Below are 11,373 nucleotides of genomic sequence, written 5' to 3'. Positions count from 1 at the left end.
GGAAATAGCACAGTTCAGGAAAGTAAATGAAGCTCTTTCAAGTGAATGCCGTTTTAGCATTACAATGACAATGAGAGACCCATAATAAACACATGGGCACCCTACAGACAATGCTTATTTTCCCACCCCTGCAGACCAAGGCTGGTCCATTTCATGTTCCAAGTTGGGACCAGGGATTGAGCTGAGATCACGCTTCAGGTGCCTCAGAAACAAGGGTTTTCCCCCACTGCTCAGTCATCACTGCCATCACATGAGACTCTCGTTACCACTTCAACATCAACAGGCACACACAAGCACTCTTCCCTTAACCAGTTATTACTCCAGAAGCTGAGGAACAGCCACCCAGCAGCTCCCTTCGCATCCTTCCATCCATCCAAGAACCAACCAGTATCCCAGGACATGGTGGTGGGAGCGGCAGGGCCATCACCCACAGCCCCAGCCCAGGGGAGCCATTTCAGGCCCGTTCTCAGCTGCCATGGCTGGGCACACACCCCAGACCCCGCTCAGCATCCCCAATGGCTCCCAGCGTTCTCAATGGGTGCAGATGCACCTCTCCTCATTGGCACTTACTCACTCTGATAGCCGCCACTGCTGGACATGCCACTGGGCCTCGCCAGAACCTCAGGGATGGGACACTCGACTCTCTGTGCCTGCACCTCCTTTGCAAGAACAGACCCACAGCTTTGTCCCCCCTTAATGCCCCAAACCCCACGCGTTCCAGCTGGGTCACTGTAAGCAGCTTATCCCCCAGCGATTAGCAACGCCGCCTGCCACCGGGGCTGCAGATGGCCACTGGAAAGCCGCTCTCGCCCCCAGCTAATTAAAGCAGTGGCCTGAGGGCAGCCCTGATGAGGTGGGGCCCAGCAGGCCAGGGCAGCTCACCCAGGGGAGGTGATGGGATACCTGCGAGAGGCACCACTCGCCTCAGGAGAGGGGGAATGTCTTCCTCCTCGCCCATGAGGAGCTCCAAACATGCCATGTCCCAGCTCCTGTCAGCAGTGCTGGGCCCTGTGGCCATCTCCAAGAGAGCATGGGGGAGCCCAGAATGGCCTGATGATGAGGTGTGAGGCTGGGCGGGCAGAGCCCCGTCCGTTGGGGCCAGCTGGCCTGAGGGACACTGCTGCTGAGGGAGGCACCTGAACCAGGTTGTGGCTAATTAGCTCATCACCAAAAAAAAAACAAACCAACAAACCAACCCCTGCCACATCAGCACCTGAGGATTTCAAAAAAAACCAAAGCAATCAAACCCACCTGAGCAGAGTATTGCTTTTCAGTGGTGCCCAGCAACAGGACAAGGGGCAACAGTCGCAAACTGGAAGACAGGAATTTCCATCTGAACATGAGGAAAAACTTCTTTGCTTTGAGGGCGACAGAGCACTGGAACAGGCTGCATGGAGAGCCTGCGGAGTCTCCTTCTCTGGAGATACTAAAAACCTGCCTGGATGTGTTCCTGTGCAACCTGCTCTGGGTGACCCTGCTTTGGGTCACCCCCACGGATGAGATGATCTCTGAAGGCCCCTTCCAAGCCCCGCCATTTTGTGATTGCACTGTTCCCCATCTGGCTGAGGAGACCCCGCTGACAAGCCCGGAGGAGCCCCGCGGTGAAGCCAGGCTGCCCAGATCAGCAAGGCCCTGCTCCAGCACAACAGGCCCCATGAATCCCCACAGGCCCTGCTAAACCAGGTATGGATCCAAGAGCGCCACGGTGCTTGCTGTAAGCTGTGCTGAAACAAACACCCTCCTCCTCCTCGGAAAGCCAGGAGAAGGGCCTCAGTTTTATCCTCACCTCTCTGATTTACTGCCCAAAATACGTATTCTTGAGGCACAGTAAGCGGGGCTTAACTCCTGCCTTGCTCTGCTCCCCTGAGCTCCCAGATTCTCACAGGTCTTCCTAGCACTAGTATTTTTATTCTGCCAAAGCTGACATACTCTTTTTCTTCTGAAAAAAAATCCTGTTGAACAGCTTTTTTTTAGGATTTTACCCTGAAAGCTACAGCAGGGCAGATTAGTGTGTGTAATATTAGAGTTTATAGTTTGTCACACCCCACAGAGCTCACCACTGCACTGTAAATAAACCCATCTTTTCCTTTCCCCAATCCTCATTTTACTAACCCACCTTCACCACCCACACATCTACAAGCAATATGCTCTACTCGTCTGAGTAAAGCTTACACTAAAAGCCATCAAAGCCCTGTAGATCTTCCCCCATAACAACACTCCCAGACTGCCTGGCTACCGTCCTAAACCCTCAAAAACACATTTTGAAATGAGACATAGGTGACCAGCATAACTCTTTCTAACACAGAAAAACTGTGTTCATTTTATAGTTTTCTTAGAAAAAAATATAACATTTCAAGTTCTGTTAAGATAGGCAGCTGAAGGAAAAAGGACATTTCAAGGCACAGAGTATAACCTATATTCAACAGCCATTTTAAGTATCCTGACGGACATTCAACTTGCATAAAAGCATCAGTGAATAAAACCCAAAAATTAGATACTGGGAGCACAAGCACCTGGCCCAGTAAGAGCATTTTATACCAACCCCAGCTTTGTGCAAACCACCACAGCTAGCAGAGGGAGTTATGGTCATAAATCTTAAGTAACACCATCAAAAACAGCCATCAGGAACTCCCAGATGTTTCCTGAAAATGTATATGCATAAAAGTAGGGTAAACTGTATTGTTTAAGGGCAGTCCATAACCATTTTAAAGGAAGCTTGTCCAGGAATATTTTGAGTGGTTCCCTTACAATAGAGAAGATGCACAAGACAAGATTTTGAAGACCACAGAAGGTGCATCCACTCACACAGAGGGGGAGGGAGGAGAGTACTGGGATTACAGAGAGTCACAGTGCTTAAGATGACATCTCTGAGATCTTCTGGGCTTACTGCAGGAACCCATCTCCCTAACCTTCAGGGAGGCAAAGAAATGTAAAATCATATCATCTCCTCTTTGCTCAGTAGCAGGTCTTGCTCCATGGGAATGGACATGGGAAGAGCGGAAGGTTAGACTGGGAGACTGGGCGAGGGAAGTGTCTGTTCTGGTGCAGAGAGGGCATCAGTACGGCTGCTGGGTTGTCTTGCTTGAGTCAGGCCACTGTGGAGGAGCATCCTGCTGATCAATTGGCTCATAGGTGCTGCGATCCCGGCCCGCACGGGTGACACCTGAGTGGAGAGGGAAGAGAACAAGATTGGGAAAAAAAACAAAAGCACAAGAACCAAATCCCCTAGAAGAAACCAACAGCACAGGAACACACCACATTAGCTGCTCCATCAGCTCCTGTGTTCTGTGATCCTCGCAGGAGGTAAGAAAACTCATCCTTCCATCAAAGGCAAAATAACTGAGATGCATTTTAACATGCCTCTTCATTCCCTGAGAACTGCTCTCTTAGTAGCCACATGGCTGTGTAGAAAGCAAGACCCGCAGTACTATACAGGAGCAGAACAGGCTCCTGTAATAGCATATTGCAGCAAGATAACTTTATGAAATCTAGTGGAAAAATGAACAGACAAAACCAGAAGCAGCAGGAACCTTGGCTAGCCCACGGCACAGATTTAAGAGCATGATTCATCCATGAACCACTCTTCCCAACAATGCAACTATGCCTCAAGTGTGCCACACTACGGCACTAAATTTGAATCAGCAGGGCTCCCAATTACACTATGAACAATTTGCTTGTGCCACAAGAATGGTGCAAAAATCATGTTACTGTCCAGGGCATGAGTGGGGAAAGGAGACAGAAAATGTGCACAGACAGCTCTTTATCTATAGGGCGGGCATCTGCCATGGTTAGAAAGCAATCTGAATCAAAGGTGGGTATCAAACCACATCAGAGGCTTATTCTAAGCAGCAAGGATGCTGTCAAGCAACAAATAAGGATTTTGTGTGGAAAGAAAATGAGACAAAGACCAGGAAAAATGTAACACTGTCAGGTCCTAAAGGAAAATGCCACATAGCAAAAAAATGGGAGAGGGAATCTGTCAACCATGTTCTACAAAACAACAGCATACAGTTTGTACTGAAAATCTTGTGAAAGACAGTTCAGCAGAAGCTATGAAACTACAAAGTGTCTGAATTCCAACCTCTGCCTGAGAGAAGACTCTGAGACAGTGTCACGCCTGTGTTGGGATAGTGTAGCTGAAAAGGAGTGCTCCCAAATTCCAAGCAAAGGGATGAACTCCTAAATGAACTTTTACACTTCCCATGGGATCCAAATGTCAAATCGCAGTTACAAGCACAGTTAACAGCTTGTAAAAATTGGCACAAACATGGCCCACAGCAAGGCACTGCAGTTGAGTCACAGGCCTTCTGACCCAGTTAAGATAGATCTGTCTGGCATTTGCACAAGGAGCTGATGGAGAAGACATCCACCTTCCACTAGCAGAGAGATGCAAACAGCACATATTGCCACGGTTTCCTTCCATGGCCTCTCCTCCTCTGCAGGTATCCACCTCTTTTCACAGGAAGCGTTATCTTCTTTGCTAGCACCAAAGCAGCACAAAGGACAGTTTTCAAAGACTGTCATGCAGTTATAACACCCTTTGTCCTGCATGGCCTTTTTAGGATGGCAAGAAGATAACTGTGCCAGGCTGATGGTCTTGCCAGGGTGGACTCCCACACAGCAAACAATCGCTGGCAGCTGCCCTGGGTGAACTAGCACCAGGCATGCTTGGCAAAGAAGCTGAGACCCAGACCATGCAGCCACAGCCCCTCCTCTCTGGCAAGGCTGCCACATTACCATTAGCATGTACAACCAGGAGAAAAATGAGTGACTCCAGGCAAAGTCCCACAAGGTAAACATCAGACCCATTTTCCAGGTGAGGAAATGGAGGTCCAAAGCAATTAAGGTAGCTAGGACATGTGAGGCCCAGAGAAAGCATGGAGTTAGAAATACAGCTTCCTTCCCTCTCATGCATAATCCAGCTAGAGGGGATGCTGCCTCTACTTTCCCCCAGAAGGAAAGGAAGGGGTTGGGAAAGAGAGAGGGACACCCAAAGGCTTCCAACAAGCACCCACAATGCAGGAGGAGGAAAGCCTCTCAGTTACACTAAGAGAGACAACAGTCTTCTCAGTACCATTGTGGGCAAAATGGCTGTCAGATGAGGACTCCAGGTCTGCAAGGGAAGAGAGGAAGAATGTAAATTTAAGGCCTAAGACACACCAGAACCACAAATGGGAGAACAGACATGGGCAAGAGAGAGAGTGCAACCCCCCTCCCTGAAAAAGGGAGAAACCAGCTGCATGGAGCTCAGACTGAAGGGTCCAACGTGCAAGGCAGTGTCCCTAACACCAGACGAGGAAGAGGAACCATCCTACCTATGTTAAAGGTGTACTCTCCTCCACGCTCCCGGTACATGCGATACACCAAATAGCAGGACACAGGTTTAAGGAGGAGGCTGAAGATGGCCATGCCTATACTGAAACGCCTCACATCAGTGAGATAGTTGTTTGAAGGGTAGAAGACAGAGATGTGAATGATGTCTGTGAGGACTGTGAGCAGCAGGCCAGTCAGGAACTGGAAACAAAGAGAGAATGGGACAGGAACTCAATAAGGGATTAACAACTAGAAGCAACAACTTCTATTTCCTGCGAGAGATCTGTGTTCACTTAATCATGCCTTCACCCCAGTATCACACATGGCTAACCCTTAACACTGCCCCAGGTAGACAAGAGATTCCTAAAGGAATGGTTTTGTACTTCATGCATTTTCTTCACATCTGTCAGACACCTTCTCATGATATGCTCCAGGATTGTTTATTTTTGTTTGTCAATCTCTTTAATGTTCAGAGAAGGTGAAATAGCCCTCCAACTCAAGCATATTCAACACTTTGAGTCCTCCTCTGGCATTACATGTCACAACAGCAGGTAAAAAAAAGTAAGAATCAAGTATGTCTCACCTCTGAAAAGCAAAATAAGTGACAGAGAATGCTTTTCACCATGGTTTACAGTGCTTATAGATTTATACACTTTCTTAAAAACAAACAAACAAACCAAACCAAATAGGGAATTTGACTTGTTCACTGCTGTATTAGGACCAGCTGAAAATCATCACTGACTCAAATAAGCTGTCTCTGCCCTCCACCCTCTCCCCGAGCAGCCTGGTGGAGGCAAATGCCCTCACACTCACCATCATGATGGCATCCAGGGAATCTCGCTGCACAATGGCCCAGATCCCCACTGCAAGGACACTGAAATTTCCCCAGGCATAGGAGCCTGGAAAAATGTAATTCATGCATCCCCTGTCAAATAAGACAAAAAATAACCCAGCCTACATTCACAATAAGCCTTCAACAGTTTGTCAGCATTCATCCCTGTTCCCACACAAACATCTCACTTAAATTTAGGATCTTTTTGCACACAGACAGGCACAAACAAGGAGTGCTGATCCCCAAGAATGTCCCATCCCTAGTTTGAAGGAAAACCCTCTTCTCACCCAGGCCAGGCCAGGCACCAATCACTTACCACACTGTGAGCAGCCAGTGTACCAGAATGATGGCCTATGGAAAAAAAAAAACAGAGGAAAGACAGGTCAGCAAGTTGGGAGAACTGTGGAAGGATCAATGTGAAATGACACCATCTTGTTTCCAAGGGATGGGTAGAAGAGTGCTCTGAACCCAGGAGCCAGTGCAGAAAGCTGGTGTAGCAACTGGTAGAGTGAAGACACAAACCCATTTTTCTCTGCTTCTGTTGCTGAGTATTTCCTGTGGTGCTACACTGTAGTCATTCATTATTGTTGTCATCTCTGTCGACAGTTGATTCAGGGCCCACTTAGTCTTTTCTAAATGGATTATTGATTTTGGAACTCCAGAAGAGTTTGTACAGAAAGCCAGGCAATCCGATTCACGCTACGCTAGCACAGTTTATACATGACCAATCTAGCGCCCCACTACCAAGAAGCCCATTGAAAGCCATGCCTGCAGTGCCCAGCAATGTCACTCCACTCCACAGTAAATCCTTTCTTTACCTCCTGCCAGTCTGCTCAGAGCAGTGGTTCAACCTCACTGCAATATTAACAGACCTGAAGGCACCTGAGAACCCGATCTTGCCATAGTATGCAGCTCTTTGCTCTGCTTGCAGTGCCCTAAGTAGCAATAAGATAATGCTGTCACAGATTCCATACTTTGCAAATGTCCTTAATGATCCTGATCCTTGTGCTCAAGGGGACAGATCCAAGAAGAAAGCATCTTATTGTAACAAGTGACACAAGGATTCTGTTCACCAGCACTTGACATTTATGTAACCAAGGAGACATACTCTACACGTTTATTAAGACAGCAAATGGGAACAAGAATATACCTCTTCAGTCTTTTTCTATCCCTATATCCATGCACTCGCTTGCTTTGCTCACTGGCCTGCTGGCCAACAGCACAGGGAGATGGCTCATTTTCACTCATTTCACATTTGTGAAAGCAAGAATATGGAAGACAGGCTCTATCAGCAGCCTCATAAAAGAAAGGCTGAACCTTGCACATATCAGAGGATCCATGGGAAACAGGCACTCTTGCTTTTTTATAGCTGTGAGAAAGGCTCCAACTAGCATTTATACTGACCTCGATATAAAAAATAAAACAGAACCAAACAACCCACCACCAAAAGCCTTCTGAAGCACACTCTCCCTACATACTCCTACAGAAACAACAACAACAACAACAACAAAATGAAAAGAAAAAAAAAAGAAATAAAAAAAATACTAAGATTTACTGACATCCTGCTATGTTCACTGACTTAGGACATCTATCCATGCTCTAACTCAATACAAAACTAGTTGCTCGAGAAGAGAGTTAATAACCAATGAAGCTGTGACATGAGTGAAGAGCAGCCAGGACACCAACGGGAGTGAGGCGTGTGCTGTGGGTCCCACTGCTCTGCCCGGGTACCACACTGGAGATGTCTCAGGGTAAGGCAGGGCTCTTGCTTCACTGCAGTACCCTAACACATCTGCAGAGCAGTCACCCTGAGTAGCCTAGACTTTGTCGTAACTTCAAACGCTGTTTAAACAGATTTTTATTAATGATTTTTTTTTTAATTGTTCACGAAAGCCTACAAAATGCTTCCCCACTACCCCCCCTTTCCCTTCTCCCAAATTGCACCATGGAGATCAGGCAAAAACTGCTAATCGGTAAAATACAAGATGTTCTCGGATAAGAATGGAGACATGCAAATAGCATTTACTCAAGAGACTATCACAACATCAGGGAAATTCTTAATTAGGTAGTATTTAATTGCATGTTACATACCCACAAGACCCCTCAAGGCTCACCAGTTAACATAATTAGGCAGGCTGGCTTTTTTTAATAAAAGCTGTCGAGATCAATATTGCAGTTACTAAATTATGAAGCAAGCTTAGTCGTCAGGTAAAGTAGGGCTGATAGTATGAGGGGCTGCTGAAACAGAAACAAGGCATTCCCTTCCTGGTTATTAGTCCAACTTCCCTGACAGTTCTTCAGGGCGCTATGGAATAAACTCATGGGTTTGGTAGGCTTTAACACAGAAAATATAGTGTTAACGAAGAACATTTTTTAAAGCTACAGTCACTATGTGAGATTAGGTAATTTGCAGTCTCCTGATGAGACAACAGAAGAATTTAAATTTTTTCCATCTGTTCAAGGACTTGAGTCTGTACCTCAGAAAGGCATACATTTCTTCATTTAAGAAAGTAACTCCTAAGACTGGAACTCGTGCTGAGAGCAGAAAATAAGAAAAGTGGGACTTTTGTCCCCATCCCTTCTGGGCAGAAGGATGACCATGTATGAAAAGCATCCCACTGGAAACTGGGGAGAGCTTGGGGGGATTCCTGGCTCCTCTACAAATCCCAGCATGTGATGGAACTAGTTGTCAAGTATAAAAAGATTCTGGGTCTGCCTGGGTCCTATTACATGGGAAACTCTTTGGAACAAGAACTCACTCCTTTAAACATGTTTCAGCACAAAGCCTAGCATAAAGTTGAATTTTGAGTAAGTTAAAAATTACTTAGTTCCAAATTACAATGATTTTATTGTAGTATCTAACTCCTTGTATTTTACTTTTTTCTTTTTTTGAGAGTGAGTTCACCTACTCTGTGAATGACATATTCACCTGAGTATATACTAACCAAAATAGAGATCTCAGTGGCCACCTGTGAGTGAGCCACCTGTGAGGATGTTCCTCATTATTATAACAGAGTGATACTAATGAGAGTGGTTATGCAGTGGAACAGGCTACCCAATGGGGTTGGCGTGGTTCTATCCTTAGAGATTTTTAGAAATTTTTAAAAGTCAGCTGAATTTTGAGTTGAGCTATTTGATCTAACTTTGAAGCTAGCTTTGCTTTGAGCAGCAAGTTGGACTAGAGGACACACAGAGGCTCCCTTTAGTTAAATTATTCTGTGACCTAGCATTTAAAAATGCCCAAGAACAAAACGTGTGTGTCCAGGCACATGGATTGTAGGGCATTTCCCAGGCTCAATCAAACTCGAACTTTGTATTTCAAGGCTCTCCATAGTTAGTGCAATAATCCTAGGTGTCAAAGCGTTCGCTGCAAAACTACGGCTATGCTGCTTCCCACATTATTATTCCCACATATTAGAGCAGTAGATGCTGTTTCACAAGCACGTTCCTCATCCACTGTAGGGCAAAGCCTGCTACATTAATTTTATAGCTCTGCAAGTAGCTTAAAGAGAGACCTCGAGGCTAAGACATTGCTGTGTTCTGGCACAAACACAGCTCAGTCACGCAGTTTTCTTGGAGCTGCTTCTATCATGAAGCTCATCTTTTTTTAATCTCACAGAAACTGTAAGCAGATCATGCCAATGAATAGCTATAGTGTGTGTTGTTTACAGGCCCTAAGTCGGGAACAAAATACAACGATGCAGGTATAATTATTAACTCCCTTTTCCCCAGCTCTTCCCCAGAGCAGTACCGGCAGGCTTGACAAGGAACTTCTTAATACTGAAAACAGTTTGGCCAGGACAAACTCATTCTTATCTAGGAAGAGATTTGGGAATGGTTGTCTGAAAGCAGAGAGAGGCAACATTTCAGTTGTGTTGTCATGGTGACTCATTCATTCAAGAAGTCTGTGTTTTTCAGTTCCCCTATCTCCACCTCCCATGGTGGAGCATGTATTTCATGTTGCCAAACTTGTTAATTAAATGTCCTTATTTTTCACTGTTTTTTTAGCATGGAGGAAAAAAAAAATCAAACCACATTAAAAAACAAAGCAGAAGACAAGATCTTTTAATCTTCCTAGTGCCCTGGGAATCACACAATAGTCCAAACTTGTCAGAGCAAAGTATCAGCTTCCAGAATGTAATATAATCCACATGCCAAGCCTTGAAAAATCCATTTGCTTACTTGCCTCTAAGAAGGGAAGTTGCTTTTCTTGGTGAACTAGTAAGAGGGGAAAACACGGTTATATGAATGCCAAGCTTTTATTTAGTGCAGTCACGTGAAAACCTTCCTGTACAAAGCTGAATCCTTAACGATAGCTGAGATAGTATTATTCTCCCACCCAACCCAAAGGCAGCCTGCTCTGGGGCCACTGCTCACAGCTTTATGAATCTATAGCAGAAAAAGACTGATGTGATCAGTGCTTTCATTCTCCGGGCAAAGTTTTTACCAAAGAAAGCAGCTGAAACTTCCCGTACAAGATACAAAAGTAGTGAAGCTGAGAAAAGGCACGCACAACTAGAAATCTCGAGGCTCTGAAAATACAAGACAAAAAAAAGGAGGAAAAATTCATCTGTCTGTTATCAGGGAAGGCTGCAATATCAAACACCAACATCAAAATCAAAAAAGTAATTTTAGCATCCTCCAGCTTCTCCCCAAGGATGTGCTTCTTCCAAAGTGAAAAGATAACATAACTTCGATAAGTCCCTTATTTCCCATTTCTCTGGTTACCAGATATTCACTGAAATTTTCAAATTGTCCCCAACTGAAGCCCGCTCCCACCCCCCCAACAGAGAAACAATTTCAGTTATCTCCTAGATGATAAATCCAAAGTAAGCGGGATCATCTTTCTAAACTATTTTGCCTGACAAGCAAAAACTTTGCCTCCTCAGGATCTTGTGCAGTGTTTATCCTGGATTAGCTCAGGTCAGCTGAGCTGGAAACCTCCATGGACACCAGTGACCAACCGGGGGATGGCCCGGCCCAGCTGCCCTGACGAGAGAACCGGGGACTCGCTCCCTGCCCGTCTTAATGACCAAAACCTTTTGCAACGTCTGCCCATTAAAAAGGTTTAGAAACGCCAGTCTCTCCTCCTGGGACACCTCCGCATCTCCTGACCAGGCCCTCGGCCGGCTCCTAGCCCAGGGGCAGAGCCGCCGGCCGTGCGAGGGGAGCGGGCGGGCCGGGCCCAGCGCCGGCTCCCGGGCCGCCATCCCGCCGCCTGCCCCGAG

The 11,373-nt window shown here is 46.0% G+C and overlaps 1 protein-coding gene across 1 annotated transcript; it reads right to left on the bottom strand.

Annotated features, from left to right (window-relative positions):
* Nucleotides 1-2,287: 2,287 nt before the first annotated feature.
* AGTRAP (angiotensin II receptor-associated protein) lies at nt 2,288-11,355 on the bottom strand. Its single transcript, XM_014941345.1, has 6 exons — nt 11,110-11,355; nt 6,462-6,496; nt 6,127-6,238; nt 5,316-5,514; nt 5,075-5,113; nt 2,288-3,163 (listed from the first exon to the last, which is right to left on the bottom strand). Exons 1-6 carry the CDS (start codon nt 11,353-11,355, stop codon nt 3,057-3,059), a joined length of 738 nt encoding a protein of 245 aa, XP_014796831.1. The 3' UTR covers nt 2,288-3,056.
* Nucleotides 11,356-11,373: the final 18 nt, after the last annotated feature.

The sequence above is a fragment of the Calidris pugnax genome, unplaced genomic scaffold, assembly GCF_001431845.1.
Source record: "Calidris pugnax isolate Ruff unplaced genomic scaffold, ASM143184v1 scaffold82, whole genome shotgun sequence".
NCBI lineage: Eukaryota > Metazoa > Chordata > Aves > Charadriiformes > Scolopacidae > Calidris > Calidris pugnax.
The sequence above is the reverse complement of the archived record's forward strand: the minus strand, read 5'-3'. Positions and strand labels throughout refer to the sequence as shown.